The sequence below is a fragment of the Sander vitreus genome, chromosome 7, assembly GCF_031162955.1.
Source record: "Sander vitreus isolate 19-12246 chromosome 7, sanVit1, whole genome shotgun sequence".
In the NCBI taxonomy this organism is placed as follows: domain Eukaryota; kingdom Metazoa; phylum Chordata; class Actinopteri; order Perciformes; family Percidae; genus Sander; species Sander vitreus.
Genome location: NC_135861.1, coordinates 8,508,016 through 8,533,218, shown reverse-complemented (window position 1 = coordinate 8,533,218; position 25,203 = coordinate 8,508,016). Strand labels below are relative to the sequence as shown.

The following is a 25,203-nucleotide window of genomic DNA, read 5'->3' as shown; positions in this document are numbered from 1 at the left end:
TCATGATGTTCCTGTTATGTCAAAATGTCTGCCATGAAAAAGGTCTACGGATTCTGCTGTAATTTACTCTGTTATTTACTGCTTTATTTATGTCTTGTTTATAATATTAGATTCCCACTGGGACTGTTTTTTTGTTAAGGTGCCCTCCGTGCCAGCCAGTTTCCAGTGTTTATGGCCAAGATAATCGGCTACACATGGCAGCTTTAGATTAACCGTAGAGATATGACAGTAGTATTGATCTTCTTATCGAACACTTGGTAAGAAAACAAACAAAGTGTATTTCCCAAAATGTTAAACTATTCATTTAACTAACCTAATTATTTATAATATTCTTTTAAAGTACATCATTAACTTTATATTCACTACTGTGTCAAAAAGCCATGAGTCAAGCATTCATCCAGTGTTCACTTGGTGCACATTAAAGTCAAATCTTACTTCAAACAAACAAAATGCTCAGAGAATAATTCAAGTTTAATCACAACACTGCTGTGCAAGTAATAAAGTGATCTAAGGCAGCGATTCATGCCATGGACCCCATGTAGACACAAACATTAGAGGGTCCTGACACACTTCCAGAATGTTGGTGTTCATTATAGTTATACATTACATGGTTACTACATGTGAGACAGAGGTGCCTATTATGGGAATAGTAATGGTTGTACTTCAATAAATACAATAACTTCCAGTGAATTAAATTACAAAATTAAACTGTTTCTAATGTTCCTAAGAACCAACTGAGGAACCTTTTTTTAATTGATTCAACATGGATTTATCCACAGAATGTTGCTGCTTTCCAGAGCACCCTGCTTGACATTCGTACACTCTCACTTGCTGTTTCTGTGCCTTGCTCAAGGGGACTACAGCGGGAGAGAGGTGGAACCATTTCCATTTACAGGACACATTTTTTTCACTAGGTTTTCTAACCTTTGGGCCTCTTGTTTTGACTCAATCCAACTAAAATCTGTATTTTTTGCCCTCTATGGGACAATTTCCCTCCCCAGGGCTAGAAAGGTCATTCAACTTACCGTCTACACATGCTGGCCTCGCCCTGGTGGTCCCAGCAATCTGGCCTCTCCGGCAGGCGCAGCGGGCCGTCTGCCTAGCGATGGTCCGTCTGGGAACGCTGCTGTCTCTGTTGAGCATCACTATCTCGCAGGTTCCCACCGCCAACTGGCCTGCCAAACAAAGCAGCGAGAAACAAAGTACATTACATTAGCATAATGAGACTGTAATGAACATATTACAGAGGAGCAACTGGTCTTCGAAGGTACAATAAACAGGCAGCCTGGAGACAGGGCCCCTTTTTTTTGGTATGTGTAGCACTGAACAGTTTAATACTCTCATTTCAGTCTCAAATAGAATTAAAGCTGCAAGCAGCATTGGACGGGCCCTCGCGCCTTTGCGCGCGTCGGGGTTACTGGAGGACGCTGCTCCTTGCGACCGTGCATTTGCGCGGCACTCAGAAACTGCAAATCGTCACCAATGAAAAGGGAACTCCCTGCTGAGTTCAACGATACCTTACACAAGACTCTACGTCATACAGTTCATTAGCTGTGAAAGGGGGCATAGCCAAAGCATAGGGGTTGGGGAAAACCTTTACCAATAAAAAAGGAAGTCTCTGCTGAGTTCATTGATACCTCACATAAGACTACCTTAAATGGGTCACCAGTTATGAAAGGGGCGTGGCTTGAGCATAGGTGGGCGGGCCAAACCATCACCAATGAATAAGGAACTCTGCTGAGTTTAATGATACCTCACACAAGGGTCTACATCAAACGGGTCATAAGTTATTAAAAAAAGGGCGTGGCTACAGCATAGGGGGTGGGTCAAACCATCACCAATGAAGAAGGAACTCTGCTGAGTTTAATGACACCTCACACAAGACTCTACCTTAAATGGTTCAAATGTTATGAAAGGGGGCGTGGCCTGAGTAAGTGGGCATGGTTAAAGTATAGGGGTGGCTCAGTATCACATGTAGACCACACATTATAAGTGTCATGTAAATCGGATGATGTTTGTCATATAAGGCTGATTTCCTGTTGCCAGTGGGGGGCGCTATGACCAAAAGTTAATTTTGGCCTATAAATGTCCTCAGGCCTGGACCCTTGTCAATCGTGAGAAATTTCGGCCAAATTGGAAAATATACACTAAAGTTACAACAATTTCTTCGTTCATCGATAAATGCTCAAAATGGCTGCCACGCCACGCCCACACCGTTGGACGAAAAGTTTTGCTTTTAATAACTTTTCATCGTTAAGGTCTTAAGATGACACAGACCGAATCTCTAGGAGTTGTCAGCGCTCGGGCCCTAATTAAAGCTGCAAGCAGCGTTGGACGGGCCCTCGCGGTTATTGGCGGACACCGCTCCTTGAGACCGTGCATTTGCATGGCACTCAGACCCTGCAAATCGTCACCAATGAAAAGAGAACTCTCTGCTGAGTTCAATGATACCTTACACAAGGGTCTACGTCATACAGTTCATTAACTGTGAAAGGGGGCATGGCTAAACCATAGGGGGCGGGCCAAACCATGACCAATGAAAATAGAACTCTCTGCTGAGTTCAAAGATACCTCACATAAGACTCTACCTTAAACGGGTCACCAGTTCTGAAAGGGGGCGTGGCTTAAGCATAGGGGGGCAGGCCAAACCATCACCAATGAATAAGGAACTCTGCTGAGTTCAATGATACCTCACACAATACTCTACCTTAAACGGTTCAAAAGCCATAAAAGGGGGCGTGGCCTGAGTATATGGGCGTGGTTAAAGTATAGGGGCCGGCTCAGTATCACAAGTAGACCACACATTCTAAGTTTCATGTAAATCGGATGATGTTTGTCATGTAAAACTGATTTCCTGTTGCCAGCGGAGGGCATTATGACCAAAAGTCAATATTGGCCTGTAGATGTCCTCAGGCCTGGACCATTGTCGATTGTGGGAAATTTCAAGCAGAATGGACAATGTACACTCTAGTTACAGCCACATTCTCGTTTATCGCTAAACACTCAAAATGGCCGCCATGCACGGCCACACCATTTGACGAAAAGTTTTGCTTTCAATAATTTTTCATCTTTAAGGTGTTGAGATGACACAGACCAAATTTGAAGTCCATCGGATTAAATCTGTGGGAGGAGTTTGTTAAAGTATAGCACCTTGACTTTTAGGTCTACTTCCTGTTGCCACTAGGGGGTGCTATGACTTTGAGCCAATATCAGCCTGTAGATGTCGTTGTTGAATTCTTATGAATCCTGAAAAGTTTCGAGCCAATTGGACAATTAACACTCAAGTTACACCCACTTCCTGTTTCGATGGCAAAAAGCACAAAATGGCCGTCCCGCCACGGCCATGCCCTATCACGAAAAGTTTTTCTTTTAATAACTTTTCATCTTCAAGGTCTTAAGATGGCACAGACCAAATTTGAAGTCGATCGGATGAAATCTCTAGGAGGAGTTCGTTAAAGTACGACGTGGAAATGGCCAAAATCGCACTAACTTTCAATTCAAAATGGCGGACTTCCTGTTGGGTTTAGGGTATGGCTCCAATGAGCTTTTTTGTACATCTTGACATGCTACATATGTGTACCACGTTTCGTTAGTCTACGTTAAACGTACTGCAGGGGCTACATTTTTTTAATATTGTAGGGGGCGCTAGTGAGCCATTTTTGTGCGCCTATTGCCGAAACCCTTAAAATATCAAATCTTTCACCAGGCCTGATGTGTGTGCAAAGTTTGGTGAGTTTTTGAGTATGATAAGGTCCCCAAAAAGGCGATTAATTGCGTGGGAAAAGAAAGAATAATAATTCCTTCAGTTCCAATAGGGCCTTCGCCGCTGTCGGCGCTCGGGCCCTAAAAATGAAAAAACGGATTTCAAAACTTTCAAAGCAGCAGGCTAGAGTGCTTCTTCAGTTTAAATACAGAATGGCTGACTGCTTTGTTGATGTGTCTTATAGTGATCATGTGGAAACAAAGATCCTTCCAAGAATCTGTACAAAAGGATGTTTTCTATTTTGTTAGTCATAATTAGAAGTTAACAAGCCTACAAGTCAAAAGCTGCAAGATATTAAAGTGCTAATACTGACTGTGTTAGGAATAAAATATGCTCAGCAAACTTCATCAGACCATTACATTATGAGATATTGAGACTGTCCTCAAAAGAAAAACAACATTGGGCATTTATTCAAATACCTTAAACAACCTCTGTTGTAATGTGAATGAGGGCAAATTACAGAAATTATTCACCAGACAGACATAGTACTATGGCATGTAGTTTGGCGTATAGTTTGGAGTACTTGTTATTCTGTATGCACAGGTGATAGTTTGCTCTCAGTGTGGTGTGAGAGAGAAGTTCATGGGGTGTATAAAGTGGAAAAGATGCCATAATCCGGGCGGCATCAATCTTTTGTTGTGTCCAAGTTGGAAAATATTGACCTGATGGTGGTGCTAGCAGGGAGGTCAGGTGGTCCCCAAAACGTTAGACATCGTCCTCTTAATACAATGAATATTCACAGCCAGTTGTCTGGATATCCTGATGTTGGACAGTGTTTCTCATAAAGACGGACGGCTGAATGCACTCAATTTCACTATCCTTAGACCTCACCGCCAGCAAGCCAAAACATTTTTAGCCTTTCTAGTGGTTTGATTGAAATTTGTTAATTGTTAGTGTTGATTAGCAAATGTTAGCATGCTAACACGCTAAACTAAAATGGTGAACATGGTAAACATTATACTTGTTTAGCATCAGCATGAGCATTTTCATGAAAGCATAAATGATGATATCTGAACAATCTTATATTCAGTGTTGGGGAGTAACGGAATACATGTTAAATATTCAGAATACAAATTATGAGTAACTGTACAGTTACAATTGAAATAGTTGGTATTTAGAATACAGTTACATTGTTGAAATCAATTTATTACATGATGATACTTCTCTGTTTCACGAGTTTATTCACTCTCGCAACTCCATGCATTTCCCAGAAGCCCCAATATGAAAACAAAAACATTAGCTATTTGCGTGATCACTGATAGAGGTAGAGATGGAGCCGGAACCGGCACAACAGAGCCAGGGCAGGAATGCATTTCTATCTTGGAAATTCAAACAGCATTTCACATTAAAGAAAGAACAGGGAGAACGAAATATAACTGTGCAGTGCAACCTCTGCTTGCCAGCAACCAACCTCCTTTCAGCGTCCAAATTACTCCAACCTCCAACCTGAAGAAGCATCTTAAAGTAAGTTTTTTTTTTTTATTAGCCAAGGGTAGTCGTCTGCTGTAGTTTTATTGGTCACCTTGCTATAATTTATAGTTGACATGCGACTTTACATTCTCCTACATGTTGATTTACTATCCCCAGAGCCGTTGAAAGACTGACTAGCGCCGTTTGACATGTTAGCTAACATTATCTAAAATTAGCTCGTGGTAGCTTAGACTGCGGTTCGATTTTTGTAGTATGCAGTTCGGGACTACAAATACAAAAATGTATCTGCTTGTTTAGGTACACATTCAGCCAGTTGGAACAGAAGAACACACCAGAATAGGCCTGTTAGCTGGCTAGCTGTATGTGATGGCCGCATTCCTACACTTATAAAATGCAATTCAATGTGGAAGTAATCCAAGTATTCAGAATACGTTACAAATTACATTTTTGGGCAGGTATTCTGTATTCTGTAACGGAATACGTTTTGAAAGTATCCTTCCCAACACTGCTTATATTATATATTATATTTCTATATTATAGATCTACATTCATTATATCCTATGTAATTTGTATTTAGTCAAAGCCAATACCTTACATCTTACTAGTTAATACCCTAACAGCCACACAATTGAATTTTAAAATATTTTGTTTTTTGAAAGTTTTATGTTTTGGAATTTTTTTGTAATTTGACAGTTGAACTAGTTAATGGACTGCTGGCTATAATAATGTGAGACTTGGTTGACATGACAGTTGCTGCTGGGCACTGTGTTCCTACAACAGACCGATTTACAAGGCAAGTTGAGCTCTACTGATATGGCAAATGGACAGAATGTCTTAAAGTGATGATCACCTTGCTCAGGAATTTCTGCAGTGTGTATGTGCTATTCTTACACTTCTAAGAGAATTACTTCAGAGTTCTCCAGGCATTACAAATTGATGGATGACTCCCTGGCCAAGGACTAGTGGCTATGCAGGTTTTTTGAGTTTCAACTTTGTCAGAATGTGATCTCATAATTAATTACACAAACTGAACTACTTGGGAGGGGGGAAAATAATGAATAACTGTTTTTCATTATCTTGACTTTTTCATGTCATGAAAGTTTAAAGAGTTTTTAAACTTTTCACTCTCTTTTTAGTTGGCATCGTAGCTGACAGTCTCATTGAACACTTAATGTTGAGGCAGCAGTTTTGTGTGGCGTACAGTTTTTGGGAATTGCCTTTTATTGAGGCCTTCCTGGTGCGTTTGAGGGAATTATGAACTGTTAATAGTCTTGTGTTTATGATAAACAAGCTTTAATCATAGGAAATTGCTTGAGGGTGTCTGCTGCTTTCAAAAACACATTTGGAAGAACAAATTCAATATACGTTGATGACACATTTTCTTCATTTAAAATCAAAGGGAGGTTTGTTGCAGCCTCAAATGAGAAAAAAAAAATTAATCAATAACCTGCTGAACAATATTAACGTGTGAGTACATCAAATCTGACTCTGCTTAAACTCAGCACGTTTCTTAATAAGTGCAAAATAAATGCATGTGAACTTAAAGAACTACATCAATTTCTCTAGGTTGAACAGTGCAGCACAGAGAAAGTTGGGGAAACTTACTTCACCTTTGTAATGATCTGGACAAAGTTACATGGTTTCTTTTTTTCCTTTCTTTATTGAATGGAAAGCTGCCAGTGAAAGCCATTCAGGCTGACACTGAAATAAAATCAGTTCAGCGAAGGTAGATTAGAGAAGAGTCTGTGCTGCAGTTCTTGTAAGGTCAATTCACCAACCATCACTCCTTTACACTGCTGTTTCTAGTTCCTTCCCAGCACCCTCAAAGGCTCATTAAGTGAGACGTTAACTGCTAAATAGCATGAAATGACTGTAATAATGGCAAAGGTGGAAAGGGTTGTTGATCAACATAAATGACTCACATAATTGCGTCAGCGAGTGCTGAGATGTTTCAGAAGCTACTTAATTTCAGAGGAAGACATGTTGGAAATATTCCAGATGATGATTGTGGTTTGGTTTTATTATAGTGACCATGTGGGATTAACCCACTATGGGGCAAGAATTAACTTTGGGCCCCAATGACCACCCAACCAATTATTCCAACTATGTGCACTGACAATGTAACATTACTTTAGACGTGAATCAATCATGAATCAGAAATCAAGTGACACCCTTTTGGACCCTTGACCTAACTTTAACATTTCCATGAACTTTGCTGTCTAAATTCACAATCTCCGGAGAATGGAACCTTGTAATTGTTGTAATCCAACGACCTTACATTGTTTTCCCTAGGCCAACACGTTTGCCTGAACTCATGGTCCCCAGGGGATGGACCCTAATGTTGTTGGTGAATCCTTGATCTTTCCTCTAACAACACAGTCAGGTTACTATAAGAACTCAAATCAGAAGATCAGATTGCCATGAAGTGGCAGCTTCAGTTTCCCCCTAAGATGAACCCTTTTCATTTTCAACACTCCATGGGCTTTCCTCCAGCTCCACCTCAACATTGCAACCTCAACGCCCTGCAAACCAAGCTTAAGACTTTTGTATTAATAATTTGTCCCTGTCAGTAACCACACTCAACCCCAAATGTTTCCAGACTAATCTGCATCTAAATGAATGAATTGGTGGTTGGGTTGTTGGTCTCAGTGGCAGCTACCTTTGTGATTTAGGCTGATAAGAATGGTGTATTTTTTACATAAAATTATTATCTAGACCAGTCTTGGGAGTCATAAAACACAATCACCTCTATGAAGAATTGCTATGCACATTTCATAGCATCAGCCATGCTGCCCACCCTCCCCCACCCACTACCCACCCTCCCCTACCCAACACTCAGCCCACCCTCTACTCTCTTCTGCTAAGGAGAGTCCCTGTTTATTTGGTGGGTGCTTGGAGAACAGAGGTGCCATCAGATATCAGTGCTCGCTGCCATGTTTCAACACTGAACAGATGAATGGGCTTCATGCAATAAGCCTGAAGGAGGGAATAGCAAGGCGGAGAGTGTGTGTGTTGGGGGGGGTGTTTATAAAGTCCCTTCAGCCACGGCCAATGCTCCATCATACGTACAGGAGTTAATTCATATGACAGTGGGTTTCTGTCACTCAGCAGTGTGAAGACACTTGGCCTCATCTCTATTTCACATGATGATATGGGCATATGGCTGCTGCGGTGGCGAGGAGCTTGCCAAGTGAAGGATGTTGCTATGTTGCTGTCCAGGCTATGGATCATGTCAGACATCTAGAGGGCTACAGGAAGCCAATACAGAGCACAGAGACTGTCTCTCAGCACTGACTGGCAGCCTGATGACCTTCACTGATCACTGAATCACAACACTATACAAGTGCAAAGTGCCGGCGCAGACGCACAAGGATTCAAACAAACACAGCTTAGAGCAAAGACGTGTCTGTGCTCTACATATCGGCACTTTGATCAGACACACTGCAGATCACCAAAGTACAGGAGCACAAATATCTTAGTATCTCTGCCTGAAATAGGCTGCCAGGAGTCCACACTTGCTTACACAATTTTCCCAATTCAATGTGTGTCATTGTAAGACTGAGAACTGCTGGGCATGATGAGGTTATTAACCTACATTACACTGGCTGACTCTGACCACATAGACGGAAAATAGAAAACTATTGATTATCTTTCCTGTTAACATTGCAATTGGTTCCTTATTTAGACATGTACTTATCAATAAAACATTCTCTTCGTTCTTGCTTATCTTTCTTTTCTTGTTGGTCTCTTTAATTAAGACTGTGCAGATACATCAGTAGTCCTAACTGATAAAATACCTTTATCAGATTTAACAGACAAACACATCAGACACAGCCATGCACTGCTCCCATTCAACTGAAACCAGATTGGGTGCTATGAGAACTGCTCTGCTTCTTCTCAGGGAATCTGCCATAAAAAATAAATAAATAAATACATATATATATATATGTATTTATATATATGTATATATATATAAATACATATATATATACATATATATATATATATATATATATATATATATATACATATATGCAGTGAAGGAACTATGACAAGGATTCCATTTCCATATTAAAACAATCTTTCTTTATAGATTGTAATTACTTGAGGGCAGCTAAAGATGGAAGTGAGGTTTTACAATGTTTTATTGCAGAGATCGTCTCTGCAAACTATTCTTTCAAACCATGTTTATTAAAAATTCCACTTCTTGTAAAGCTAGTTCCGTTAATTATTCATGACAATATGTATTGTATTCGGTATTATACCCCGTAAAGACACAGCTATAGCACGGAGCCATTATGTGCTGGCTCGGCTCAAATGTCCTGGCATTGAATCTAACCAGTTTTTCCTGAGAGAGTCAATCAGACTCTAATCACTACACTGGCATACAATAATAAGTCTCAGTGATTATCTTCCTTCCATTGTATGTTCCTTTCTTGATAGAAGTGCCGTTCGCAAGGATGAAAATGGGGCTGCCAACAAAGCGCCAATTTAGAGAGCATGACAATCATATTAATGTGCATCAAATCAGATATGAATTCAAAGGATCTTTTATAGAAGATTTAAAACAGTGTGTGATGCGTTATAATATTAATGCTACAGGTAATCAGTCAAATCATATATATTTTTTGTGGTGGCTGCAGTTATCAAGTTTTGAAATGTAATGAGCACTGACTGAACCTCCATACCACCACAAATCTTAAATCCATACACCTACCTCACACTGCTTGGTTTTATTTTCTCTTGAAAGTCTTGTGTTCACGGCTGCAAATAATTATTATCATTATTGATTATGGATTAACTATTCAAATGGACTTTTTTGTTAGTGCTCTCGAACCTGAGCAGCACAAAGTGCTTTACAAAGCCTCTCATTCAAACACACACAAACACACTCACACCGATGGTGGTATAGATGCCACTTGGGGTTCAGTGTCCTGCTCAAAGACACTTCCAAATGTGGACAGGAGGCGCTGAAATCGGACCAGAAACTCTATAATTTGCTTGCAACATGCTTGCCAATTTGCTAAGAGTGAGTTAAATGTTAGAAATGTGCACCTACTAATGATTTATTGTAAATTAGGTGTGACTGTGGTTGTAAAATTGTATATTTTGATGTTTTGTATTTCACTTGCGTGGAACTTTTATTGTTTTACTGACCTGCCAAGGGACTATGGGCGGAAAATAGCACTTGTGCTACAACCTGGTACAATGCATCTCTAATTGTTCTTATACAAGGTTAATGTTAACTTGTGCATTGTCCCTGTTTAAATAAAATAAATTCTAAATTCTAAACAGGTTGTAGTCATTAAGTTAAAATGAGCAATCTAAGACACTAAGACTTGTTTTGTCTCACCAACACTCCAAACCCCCCAAATATTCAGTTTACTGGCACATATGACAAAGGAAAGCAGCAAATATTTAAAATGTAGACGCTGCAAGTACAGTAGGGACTGTTTGGCATATCCGCTTGAAAAATTATTTCAACAATTCATTAGCAAAATAGTTGACCTTTATTTTTCTGTCAACCCCAATACAAAAGTGTTCTTCCCTTAGGCCCATTATTTGGATTTTTTGCTTAATGGTTAACAGTTAATTGATTATCAAAATGATTCACCATACATTTTCTGATAATCACATAATCAATTAATTGAATAAGTTTTTCAGTCCCACTTATGACATACATTAGTGCACCAAGGTTAATCACATATTATTCTTTTTAATCGATTTTATGAATTTAATGAATCCGAATTGAAAAACTACATACAAACCACTAAAATGATCACACTTTTATTGAAAGTAACACACCAAAATTTGACAATATATGTAAAACACAATATTAAATACTAGGGCTGTCAGCATTAACGCGTTAATGGCGATGCGATTAAGGGCCGAGCATAACGCGTTCATTTTTTAAAATCGTATTAATCGCATGCCGCCATTTATTAATTTATTGTCACTTCACTCGGCTTTGCGTCATGCCTAACAGGCTACTATTTTGCTGTACTTCCTCGTAACACATCCTGCTGCTGCAGGAAGCGCAACGCGGATTTCGGTGCCTCATTCTGGTGCCACTGATATGTCTGCACTTCTCTCTGATGCTCTGAAACAGACGTTACAGGAAACACAAACCCCGCTGCATGTGACGCTAGTTAACACAATACTCAACAGCAGCTAACGTTAGCCTACCGCTAGTTAGTAGCTGGATTTAACACGGTTACAATGCTGACAGCTAACGCTAAACGGTGTAAAGTGTGACTGTATTTCACTGTAGAGGATTCCGACACCGGGATGTAACAATCGGTGCGTTCAATGAAACTGGTAATTTACAGCCTCGTGGTGCATTCAAAGTTGTTGTTAAATGCCCTTTTCCCATCTGGTGGTTGATTTTGTCCTTCAACAGCTATTTACTAGAGAAATAAGTTAATGTTATAGTGATTACATTATTATTAAATCATTTAATTTTGACGATATGGCCTTAGCAATAAAAAAAGCCATTCTTTAATGTGCCAACTGTTTAGTACCCTTCTTTTTCAGGCACCGTTAAGGCACTGGTACCGTTTTAAAAGTATCGCTTTAGCACCGGTATCCAAACCAAACAATACCCAACCCTAATATTGACTCTAGATTCAAATGTGTGACTAGATTAAATATATAATAAACAAATACAAATCTTAAAATCAATTTCAAAAAGTAATTTTCTTTGCATTCATTTGATTCCCAATCAATATACACTGGTAAGAATTGCTTTCCATTGTTAATATGTACTTAAAAACTGTTCTGAAATGCAAAATAATAGAATTTTAATCATGTGATCTTAGACTTAGACTTCTCTTTATTGATCCTTTTGGGATGACTCCCGCAAGGAAATTAGATTTCCAGCAGCAGATTTCAGCAGCTTACAAAACACTCTTTAAGTAAAGAGGTATAAAAAATACAGTATAGAAAAAATACAGTATAAGAATAACAATAAACTTATATAAATAATTTTTTACCAAAAGTAAACAAACAGTAAAAAACAATAAACTACAGATAAATAAAGATAAATATAAAGGACATGCGATTAATCGTGATTAACTATAGAAATTCAACGATTAATCGCGATTAAGAAAATGTAATCGTTTGACAGCCCTATTAAATACATTATTCTTCATTCAGTTCTGTAACAATCAGATGTCAGAGATGTTGATGTACTCTGCATATTGAATTGGATGTCGTGTTTTCAGATGGTGTATCAAACCTGACGTGGAAAAGTTCTGCGGCACCGTACCCCCTCTTGAAATGTCTGCTGAACAAACACTGCAGATCGCAAATTTGATGTCCTTATCAGAAACTTTGAAGTAATTCCACACCGCTGACATGATCAGCCTTTGCTGGCTAGATCAACTGAGAGAGAAATCTAAGCACTGAGGGGCGGGGTGGAGAGGCATGTATTTTCGGCTCATATTTTCGGCCATTTTTCTCTTTCGGCCAAAAACCAAAAATGCTATTTTTGGCAAATACAGTAACATGAGCTATTTAAATTAGCTGGATACATGGTTAAACCTAATTTTCTCATACCAGTGTGTCGCCGTGTGTCCTTCGTAGACAACAATCCCTGGCAATCGGTCCCAAAACATCCCAGTTAGATAGAAAATACCGTAAACATATTCCTTGTAAATCTTTACAATCATTCCCCAAAAGAACCAAGCAGACCTGCCTTAATGCACGATCCAAATTTTCTTCATAACTTGCCATTTTCAGCATGTAGCTTGCTAGCTCGAAGTTTGTTGTTGTTTCCTGTAGCAAAGGGATTTTGAGAACGACAACACAAAGACGATGTCAGGCGTTATCCTGGAAATGTACTTCGGTTGATCCAGATTTTTCACTGTGTTACATTAGCTAATAAGGAGGCTGATCAACATAAAAAAAAGTAATCTAAATATCTGGATTTATCCTCCACTGCTGCTCTGATTTCCAACCTAATCGTTCCTTTGTGCCCGTTCTGATCTCACAACTCTGTTATTACCAACTCAGGACGACATTGAACAGCAATCCCTTTTGACTAAGCATATGCTAGTCAAGGCAGCCACAGCCAAGTGCATCTCATTACCTTAACACTGTTTGACGCCAGCAGCGCAGTAGGTATCATGTAATAGGACACTAGGTGAGAGAGGTAGATGTTTGACTGACCCCATGCTATATGCTGCCTGACACCGCTGTGAGATTCTGCTGCTAAACAAGTACAACAGCAGAGCAGTGGAGCGAAACACCCGCTTTTTATTAATGTGCTTGGTTTATAGGGAATACAAGCACTTGATTTCAAATGCTATTTGAATACTCTACAGCGGTCCGATCAATATTTATGCAAGTGCACAACTCTCTGCCGAAGTCGGAGGACCTGTAATGGTACCTAAGAATGCAATTGAATCTGTAGCTAACATAAATGAATCAGGAACTATAGCAAAGGGAAGTGTGGGAGCAGCCAGGGTGACTTCTGGAGATGAGGGGTGTGTTATGCTATTACATGATGAAGCTCATTTATCTGCGAGCGGTAAAGTAGGCAGTGTGTTGGCACGCAGTCAGTTCACCATTTATTGTTCTGAGGAGCAGTTCCAGCTCTCTCATCCTGATGACAATACAGGTTGGAGTTTTTTGCTCTGAAAAGCTCTTCATATTCACAAATGCATACCTACATTGGATTAAATTGTGGGAATTCTTAAAGGTCTTAAAACAAGCATGATTTTCTATGCAGTCATGAGCACCCAGTGGGGCTGCAGAAAAAGAGAGAAATGCACTGCACCCCCACCAACTGAGAAGCGGAAGATGTGCTCTATTTGCCCAAATTTAATTCTCGAGTCAGGTGTGTACACTACTCCACCCACGGGGAATAACAAATTGAAACTCTTGTAGCAGCAGTAGGATGGTGCTCCCTCTGGAGAAAGTCGAACTCAACAGTGTTGGGTTGTTTCCTTTTTCACTAGAAAGCAGCAGTTTGTTGTTTAGTTCGCTAACGTAACTTTACTGGACTTCCAGGTCTTTGCAGTTCAACTTTTTTTTAAAACACCAACCCACTCTCTAAAATTCAGCACTGCCATTGTGTGACATTGCCAAGGGCTGCTTTAAAATAGAAAATATTCCCCTTACAGAGCTAGGACTGACACTGTAATTTAGGTCTGTCTTGTACAGTACACATGATGGAGGTGGCGTCTGATACATTTCTGTTGTAGTGATGCAGCACAGTCGAGAGATATTACAATGTAGAGTGCACTCAGACAATTGGTTGTGGATGAATACAGGCTTGAGGCATAGACAAGAGTGAATGTACAATATGCCTTGCAAAAGCAAACAGTTGCTCAGTTGAATGTAATGCAGAGAGGACTGTAAAGCCACAGTGACTCACTTCAAATTCCATAGCCCTCTAGGATGCCCTCCTTCTTTAATGCAAACCCAGAGAAAATGGTGAGCATCATTATGACCCCATAAGCAGTGTACAGTAATGCATAATTATGTGAACTGCAGCTTTAATATTCAAGCACAGCGCTATCAGGAAATATGAAATCAGGCAGAAAATGAGCAGGACACAAGACTGAAGTAACATAACTCAAATAATTTATACTACTCTGCCAATGATGGAGCAGTTTCAAGCCCAGAGCTTTCTGCAGAGAAAATAACAAAGCAGAAATACACTGAGCGGTGCACTACACTCAACCACAAGGGAGGTCAAAGCTGAAGGCTAGACGGAATTCATATTCAGGGAGATGAAATATGAGCTTTGTGTGCTGCCAAATTGATTTAGCTGTAAAAAAAATCTTTTCATTTTGTTCCATAAAAATGCTCATACTTTTACAGCTCTGCCACCTATAGGAGCAGGCCTCGATGATTTGCTAAGAATTTACAGCCAAGGTCATAATCAAAGCGGGTCTCCTTTTGCATGCTTAATGTAGCCTTGAAGAAGAGTGGAATGAAAATCATCCTATTCACTTCAAAAAGTCGGTAATTCTCTGCTACTCTGATTAGTTTAATGCTGTGATAGATAGACGATGCTCCCTAAGTTAAAAGAGAATACCAACCAAAGATGTTTAAATTCATCATTCTAGTGCCCCATGAATACTTGCTGTCTCCCACACAGGAGCTGATTTGCTAGAAGAAGAAAAAAAAGCAACCAAGATAGAATCCAGAATAATTTACCAGGTCTGGTTTGTGAATGACATTTGGACAGGAGGCATCAGAGACACATGGCAGAGTCCACAACGCAAAGAGTGGACTGACTGTGTGAGTCGGTCATCAATGGAGCTCTGTAATGATTGTGAAGCCATAGGGACTCACTTTAAAATGTAGTGACACAGCCTGTATACGTATCTCAGAAAATGTGTGCTGTCATTCCCATCGACAGTTTACTGCAGAGCAAGAAGACTGGATAGATTGTTGTCTCTGCTTCTCAGCTTCAGGGCATTGCTATTTGTGTTCAGGAGCACTGATTGAATTATTCAAACAAATCAAAGTGACACGTCATGACATGTGACATGTGCTGTAAAAACCAGCATTGCTGTCTGTTGCACTTACATGACACCGAGTTTAGGATCTACAGTGTAGCTCTGTAGATGTATTCAAGTCATTTGAATCATCCAATGAAGCTTGTTATATTAATGATATTCATCATTCCACACATTGTGAATAAAAGTCTGTTTTGCTGAACAGGAAGTGAGGAAGTCAACATTTTTTAGGTCTTTTGGAAAAAGCATAGAAGGGGCTATGCGCAATAACTAATAGCTGAGCAGACAAATAGACAAATGCAGGAGCTAATAAGGATCCTAAATAAACAAACAAACAAACAATAGAACGCCAACCACCAAAACAATTAAATTAAAGCTACACTAATTGATTTAGGCCACTTGGGACAGCAGAACATGCTGAAAACACAACAGCTTCATTTAGAAAGTTGTTGTAACGCACATGTTTGCTAACAATTGCAAACATTCAGCAGACATGGCGCAACATTAGCATTCATTTGGAGTCTATTTCTTAGTGGGGCTTTAAACTTCTTCAACAGGAAATCCGAAAAACAAAGATGTTATACTTTGTTTTGATTGATCTTTGGAAAGTGCAGTGCAGAAACAGCAATGACTGTTTACCTTAGCATCAAAGATGCTCACAGATCTTGAGGATTTGCACTTCTAAAATGCTAAATAGCCTCATTTGATCACAGTATTTTAGAAGGAGGATTTTTTATGTTCCCACTTGAAGTTGAAATGTATTCTTGGCATTAGAATTCCTTGAGCTGAGTTAGAGCAAAGGCTAACTGTCCGTCCACCTCCAACTTACAAATGTGGATAACAATGCTCCATCCCCTCCTCCTCTTCACACACACACACACACACACACACACACACACACACACACACACACACACACACACACACAATCCAAAGCAATGTGGTTGACAAAGCAAGGAGGAGTTGCCACCATTCTCTAACTGCACCACTGAACCAGAATGTGGTCCAGTGAGGAAATCCAGACATTTCCAAATTTATCGTTGAATAAACTGGCAACGTTGAGAGCGGCTGACAGGCAATTCATTGTGGCGGGCGCTGGCCCAATGGCGTGCGCTGACAGGGCTGCTGTGCTTTGATTTCCTGTCCTGGCCACCTTGACAGATGAGCTTCGGAGAGAGGGTGGAGGCGACGCAGCCTCTCACCACCACAAGGCTTCACCTCTCTGCCCACCAGTTCAACCACACTCATCGCTGCTTCAGGGGCCTTCCGGGGCCAGGGAGGTGGAAGTGCTAGAGAGCTGGTCAAGGAAAGTGATGAGTGCTTTGACTCCATTAGTGGGGAGCAGTCATAAACACAAAACAAAAATATACTGTCAACTAGCTGATGAAATGATAAAAAAGCAATGGTGGTTTGACAGCACTGACTGGTCACAGCTGCCAGTTTCAGAGGAAGATTTTTGGGGGATTTGAAGATTACAAGTGCGGATAAATAATATAGTACATGCTTCATTCTTAAAATTCAGCTCAGAGCTGGAAGGAGGTGAGCGACAAATCATATCCAGAGGTATTAACTAGGCCAAATCCAGCAGAATCTATTTACTCTAAGAATATCAAGGGTATTAAAGTTCACAAGAGATTGATTGAACAATTTTGTACAATAACACTCTAATGAGATCATTTTCAGATGAAATTGAGTCAATAATAAATGGCTGAGGGGAAGAGGAGAGCTGCTGTAACTCCTCAGATAATATGCAGAGGCTTGAAAGAAGGTTCAGGGGCTGCAATAAGAGGCTAGTGAAAGCAGCATTTTAGGAGAAAACACTGCAAATTAGAGGCAAAGGGAGCACATTTCAGTGCACAGGCAGTTCATTTTTCACATCAGTGTCTACTTTTGTTTCTGGCGAGCTGCCAAAGACATTGATGTAGGCACTATCCCTCCTCCACAGTGGTAATTATGCTGCTGGCCAATGCTTGATTAAAAGATCTAATCTGCAAACTTAGTGTTCAACATCTCCCAACAAGTTCCAATGCTTTAAGCCCGTTCTCTGTGTCTTTGACATCACTGGAATCTGAAATGTTTGGTCATGGACAGCAGCCAATGAAGAGCAGAGAAACATACTTTTGCTTTCTATTCTGTGTCAGGGTGAAGGTGTAATTGCACCAGCGGATGTATTATTCAAGAGGAAAGCATGGCATGGATGGATATAGCCTTAACCTGAGTGAAATTATAAAAGCTTTGAAGTAGGCCTTCTCCTGTCTGCACCAGGAATTAAAACAAGCAAACTGTGTTGCTTTTTCACCTAAAGCTCGATTATGGTTTCACTAAATTGTCATTCCACAAGGAGCAAAGACCCTGCATCAGAATAAGGAAAACCACGAGGTTAGTTATATATTACAGTATTGTGAGGATATGGTCACTGCAATATATTACAGGCTCCTAGATGATATTATAAAATGGTGTTAGGTCCAATAATGTCACTATACACTGTCTGTTCAGTATCATATACTCACTACAGTAATGTTATTATAAAGATACCAATCAAATTCAAATCAATCAATAATCAAAAATATCATAAGTTACAACAAGGTCACCATACATTGACTGGTGATGGGACACAAATTGGACATTATGGGGAATGTTCCTAAGGATCACCAGACCTGACCAGACCATGTGCAGCTGCATCCCAATAAGAAGCCCTCAGAGACAATGGTGCTGCTGACAAAGTAATAAACTGAAGTGCCCTTACCCTCTCTGAGCAGATGGGAGTAGATGAGCCAGAGGAGCAGCAGGCAGCAGAGTGACGCACCGCCACCTGCGGAGAGCGTCTTCACTCCAGACTGCATCCTACACCTTCAGCCTTTTAGATTATCCAAACTTTGAACGCTTGTGCCTCTCAGATGTCAAGCAGATCAGCGGAAGAGTGGCAAATCCAGTGGCGTCTCCACAGCCTGTCGTCGGCATCCATTTTGAGGTTATAATAGAAGAGAGGAGCTGATAGTAATCCCCTCTTGCTTTTCAAATTCCCTCGGTGAGCCGCATATCCATCCAGGCTGCTCAGCACACACACACACACACACACACACACACACACACACACACACACACACACACACACACACACACACACACACACACAGGGTACAATGTCACCAGATCTGGCCAAGTTTACGCAGCTGTGGTTTCAGGAGCTGGAATTCACTGGCAGGCTTCTGCAAAAACTGTTAGTATGTAGATGAAGAGGAGTGAGCAGCAGCAGTCCCTCGTAGTTTTGATCCTCACACGAATATATGGTGATGATGCTGCTAGTAAATTCAGCCGCTCAACATCCCCTGAACGCCACTGTCACCTCTATTTTCCTGTAGTTTCTATTATTATTCCCAACCAACTTCTGCACTAAGCGCGGCTCTGTGTGACTCTATAGAGCAACGCGCAAGTTAACCCAGGCGGACATGACGAACATACCAATCAGCGCAAACACTTGTCCGGAAACGCAGCACTCCATGCGTCCAAAACAGCTGAAGGCGCAAATGCGTCATATGTGGCCACATATGCACTGCAGCTCAAGCGAAATGTCACGTCAAAACAAGAGCGGCGGGTCTCACGCAGCGCACTGTCCCTGGATGAAACGCACTCTGAAGCGCGTCAATGCAGGCGGTGCAGTGAAGTTGGACACACTTGTCACCTGTATGAGCCTTTGTGGATGCTCTGGGAAATTGTCAGGGGTGATGCCTTGCATCTCGGGCTCGAAAAGCTCCCATTCCCGCAAAGCCAAGTGTTGGTTTTCAGATGAGTGTGTTAAGCCTTATTCTGTCCCGTTCTGCATTTGCATGCAGGCGACGACGAAGAAGTGGATTTCCTCCTTTCAATCCATAGAAGGAAACGCTGCTTCTGTTGCTGCTGCACCCTGAGTTGCCTTCTGCTCTCTCTCTCCCTCGCCTTCTCTCTCGCTCTCTCCCACACACATACACACAGTGCCCCAATTCCTTTCGCAAAGTCAGAAAAAAAACTTTGAGCTCCCAGGCTATAAATCCTAAACTGTAGATGATGGTGATGCTTATTTATACACAGTAAGATGTCCCATCTCAGCCCACAGGGAGAATCAAAGCAGCACCAGCCCCCACATTCTGACATTAAACTTTTCTTTATGTTTTTATGCCCTCATTCATACTGTAGGTGTAAAACGCCCTTGACGGCAGCATGGTCTGAGGACTACACTGGCATTCTGGGAAAATGTGAAAGGTCTGTTCCTGGACTGGTGGCAGGAACATGTGCAGTGCCCCAGGGCTCTTTAAAGTCACATTTTTATATACTGTCTAATATCAAAATCACAATATCAGTGTGTGTGTGTGTGTGTGTGTGTGTGTGTGTGTGTGTGTGTGCGTGCGTGCGTGCGTGCGTGCGTGCGTGTGTGTGTGTGTGTGTGTGTGTCAAAGCTTACAGGTGCCAGTCTATCTTCTGAAAGAGCACCATTTAAGACTCCCTCGCCACTCGAGGACCATTACTATAACTCACCCTCTCTCTCACTAACACACACACACATACACACACACACACACACACACACACACACCAAATGCCATGACCAGTGAATGTGCACTTTATTAACAGATGGAGAAGTTCCCCCCTGTGCTGTGCTATCAGCCGGCTTTTATGATGACGTATTGGCCCAGGCCAAGGCCTGTCACATCATCAGTGTAGTATATGAAAAATGACTGGACCTCATACTGCACAGACTATTTGTGAAGTATTAAAGGTATAGTTTGCCGATTTTTCACCTTATGTCCTACAATCTGCTTGTTTTATCTCCATTACTGTAACCAACTGCAGAAGCTTACTTTACTTGGACAACGGTAGAAGAACTACAGGGAGAGTTCAGATGCTGAGAGGAGATTTGTTTTCTTCTCTCATCTATAACTCAGCTCAGCCAGATATCAGAATCAAGAACCACGTTTCAGTCTGTCAGAGTGACGTCCCAGCAGGGATTGCAGTGTAATTAATCACAATTCATCACTGTGACTGACAGGGTTGTGAAAGTTCTGCCAGTTCATTTTTTATCCATCATATTTATTCGTATGTTTACCAATAATATATAGACTTATTTCATTTGCATTTGGGTATGTGTGGATTGTGCTCAACAAAAAAATCTGAAAAAGATTAAAAACGTTTTTTTTATTCATGCTTGATGTTTGTGTTATTTGGCTGCCAACTTTGATCACTGTTTGTGTATATGTTTGTGCCGGTGGTACATTTGCTCAAGTACTACTTAATTACAATCTTAAGACCTACTTAACTTGAGTATTACCATCATATGCTACTTTATACTTCTACTTCACTACATTTATCTGACAGTTTTACTAAATACAATATCAAGTTTTTACATACAAATCTTATGGTCAGCTTGTAAAATTGCATGGCTATAGATTAAACGTCGCAACACAATGAAGTACTTGAAAATATAACAACTGTCTTTAACAGCCTCATTCTGCTGTATGAATACTTTTCTTTTTGATACTTCAGTAGCATACTTTTTGCCGCATATACTTCTGTCCTTCTACCTAATATTGCTATAATTAATATTTTATTGTTAACATCGGATCATGTGATGAACCCACAGAGAAAAATCACAGGACAGAGCTTGTTAGCATATTTCGTACTTGAGCTAACTGTCCAACATTTAACAGGGAAAAAACAGATATTCTTCTGAGGTATAGGTACAGACCACAACAGAGCCAAAAGGAGAGTGAATATTGGAACTTTTGAAGTGGGCTTGTATGAGGTAGATGATGTTCGGCACGTCCCCAGTTTGGAGAAACAGACCAGAGTACTGACAAGGAAGCAAAGCAATGTGGTGCTGTGGACGGGGCAGCAGCGAAAAAACATATTTTTAGCCAACAAAAAAAAGGCCCACCTAAAAAAAAACATCAGTTTATGTGTACACTATATTTAGAATATTTTCACTACTTTACCTCGGACAGCCCTTTCCTTTGGAACTACATTTTTTCAACCATAGAACTTTTGATTCCACGCAGAAGCAACTGTGCCTCACACTTTATCAGCTGTTTCGGTCAGACTTTCGGTGGTTTATGAAAATTGTAAAATAAAAATGAGTGATTATTATGTTGGGACCAGCAGTTGTATTAAACCTGATTTGTAACCAAAAAGGCCTCAGATAAAACTGACCTCTGGAGACAAGACACACATGTAGCACATGTGGACACAGACAAAGAGATCTTGGCCTAGGTGGAAAAACCACAGCCCTTGTCACCAAACTACGAGAAAGAGAAGAGTCCCAAAATGGCTCCAGGGAGGGGCTGCAGATAAGGTTCGCACCTTCCTGTAGCTTTGATTCTTCCCATTGGTTCAGGGGTTCCTCAAACACAGCATGGGGCCTTAAACTATAAATAGCCTGAGCACCCAAAAACGAATGTCTTCCGCTGGTGGCTCACGCTGCTGAAGGAAGCACACAAGCGCTTGTGCTAAAAACTTCCATTTCTGAACAAAGTGGATTTAATTAAGGGGATCCTGGAAGCACACGTCATGTTTCAACGCTGCAGAGAGAACAACAACGTTCTCTAGAAGAAAATCTGACACAGACACCGTTGTTTCTTCAAAGTCGACTCTGGCTTATTCCCCGCTGCCCTGGGGATCAGAAGGTTTCTCCGTTGCGGGCTGTTCTGTTTTTTTTTTTTTTTTAAGATTATCTTTTGGGGCTTTTCCCTTTATTTTGAAAGTGGATAGACATGAAAAGTGGGAGAGAGATGAGGGATGACACGCAGCAAAGGGCAGCAGGTCAGATTCTAACCCTGCACCGCTGCAGGGCTCAGCCAACATGGGGCGAACTAGAGGTCGCCCCATGTTTTAACGTGGAAAGCTATGGACAGACACGAACAGACTGAACACACAGTAAGAAGGCTTAAGGTTTTCTGGGCAGAGGAATAGTGTGTTTAATTAATGTGTAAAGGCTAATGTTGCCATTGTTTACCATTAATGTGATCGATTGATAAGCGCTACGGGTGCGCATTTGATTTATTAATCTATGATTGTGACCGCTGAGTCAAATCTATTTCTGTGAATGTACTCTGATCACGGTGCATTTGTTGATATGTTGTGTTGAATATGTAGCTTGTTCAGACTGTTCAGGCTTTCTCCCACTGCTGAGGAGTTTAGTTACTGTTCGACGAGATAATAATCTCCGTTGGTCCGTCTGTTCACAGCCGCCAGGCGACGAGAACGCCACCCCGCGGTCTGTGTAGACCGGCGGAGCCATGTTATCTCCGCGGAGAATCAGCTGTTTAGTGCATCAGAGTGGTTATAATGAACCTCCCCTCAGTCAGACAAAATTCTCAGAGTCTGCCCTAACTGCACGTTAGTCCAGACCTGAGTGACTGAGAGGGCTGGTCATTATCGATAACTAAGATCTAAGTGTGTCTCTTTCTTTCCCCTTTCTTCTTTCACTAACCTTACGCACACAAACACACACACACAAACACGTGCGTGAATAGCTAAACCGCTAGCCCATAGCAAAGTAGCTAGTGTGTTCTTTTGGTCTGTAAAAGCAGTTACACACCGGGCCGATTATCGGCCGTCGGACAGTCTGGCAAGGTCAGTGACTCGAGTCTGTTCGGTGTGTTCCGTGTCGTCGTCCGTTGGAGGAGCTATTGGCCTTCATTTTCGCCGACCTGACATGCTCTGTCGGAGACAGGGCAGTCGGGACTCACCTGGAAATGGCAAGATTTATATATTTATATATATATATTTATATATATTTTAAAATAAAATAAAAAGAAAATCTTTTAAACTGACCTTTGTGAATCTGAAATGAAGACAGATTCAGCAACTGCATGGCCTATTTCTCGCTTAAAATGTTTTCAGAAACACGTTTTAGTGAACTATTTTGGTACAATATGAGATCGTATTCTGATCAAGCCACGATAACAGTCTGGCTTTGAATTTCCTGAGAAAACAAACCCACATGACAATTGTTCATCCAATCAGCTGCCGGTTTTCATTTTTTGGGCAACAATACAGATTAGCGTCGCCTGCTGTTATGGAGACGTATTACGTCTCGTCGCTTTGGTGTGTTCCGAGGCACTTTTTTTACCAACTCGGCGAGACTGATCAGTGCCTTTTCTGCCGACGGTCAGCCGTCTGGTTGGTGTGTAACTGCCTTAAGACGTTAGCCTGAAAGCTAACCGGCTTGCTCTAGCCACACAGCGCTGCACCCAGCACCACTACCGCCCTCTTGAGGCTAAATAGTTTTGTGCAGCTCACAGTAGTTTTGTAGTCTTTGAACTAGACTACATTTCGACACCCCCTCCTCCTCGCACTTTCTCACACACACTCACACTCATACAGACACAGAGGTGTCTCCTCACATCACATGCTGGTTTGTTTTTGCTTTGTTTTGTTGTAGTTTAAAAAGGGTATATTGGTTTTAATTGATGGAGGATTATTGATTGGCCATTGATCATTTTTAAGTTAATAAATTCTACTATATTTTAAATAGCAGTTGTCTGTAATTATTTGTGTACTTATTGTAATAAGCTGGTTAAACAGGTCGTTGCTTGGATTCACCCTTCCTTTTGTTCCTTTAAAGAATACCAGATAGATTAACCAAGTTAAGATCTGTATTTTAAAGGGAACACCACCTAATGAGACTGTTTCACTGTTTGATTATTGGTCCCTGACTTCCAGGGTGGTGCCCCGTTTTGATTGTTTGTCAATTTGGTGAAGTTATTAATATGCATATTCATAACTTTATTAATATTGATGAAACATCTTTGATAATTTGCCAGTAATTAAATCTGTACCCTACCGATACCCAACAAATGTGTGACCCTGTGTGAGCCTGTTAAATACCAGCGTTATTACAATAATTATACATAATAATTCATACATTTAAATTTTTAAACTTAATTATTTTTTAAAGAAATTTTATTTTTGAAAATTATATTCTTTCTGCAACATATTTATATATATATATATATTTTTTTTGCATATTTATTTTCTTTTTTTTTTTTGCAATCTGCCAAGCATACATTCAGTTGTGGTTTATGAATTTTTCAGTGTGTACATTGGTTAGTATTCTTTGTTGTTTAGGCAACATTCTGGCGTTCTACTTGATCTTCCTTGAATGCCTCTCAGCACCCAACTGCACAGCCGTGACAGCCACGATTCTGCTCCTGAATCTTGACTAACACTGATTTTTGACAGTAACAGCTATTACTCACCTTAGGTGTGTGACCTCTGACATCCTGACAGGATTAGGTTGTAGTAATTAGCTTAATTAGCAGTCAACACTTAAAACTAAAAGAACTACAGGTTAAGCCTTTCACCTTCTCCTTGCATCAGCTTTTTCACAGTTAGTTTTCTTTTGTCACCACTAAGGAATTTAGCTCTGGTATTAATTATTTTACTAGAAGGTAAAATGAATTACTTGAATCTTGGGTACAATAGGCTGGGAGCGAAAGCTCCCAATGAGCTAGCCGACGCAGACCTGAAGGAACTGGTCGCTTGTCTCGTCCTAGACTCCAGGGA

At 40.7% G+C, this 25,203-nt stretch overlaps 1 protein-coding gene across 1 annotated transcript in view; it reads right to left on the bottom strand.

Moving 5' to 3' along the window:
• The window catches only part of tafa5l (TAFA chemokine like family member 5, like), a 48,711-nt gene extending 30,202 nt beyond the window's left edge, over positions 1–18,509 (bottom strand). The window contains exons 1-2 of the mRNA XM_078253844.1: positions 18,413–18,509; positions 1,026–1,175 (exon numbers count right to left, since the gene is read on the bottom strand). Coding sequence (XP_078109970.1) covers positions 1,026–1,175; positions 18,413–18,509 — 247 coding nt within the window. The remainder of the gene's footprint in view (positions 1–1,025; positions 1,176–18,412) is intronic.
• Between the last annotated feature and the right edge of the window lie 6,694 nt (positions 18,510–25,203).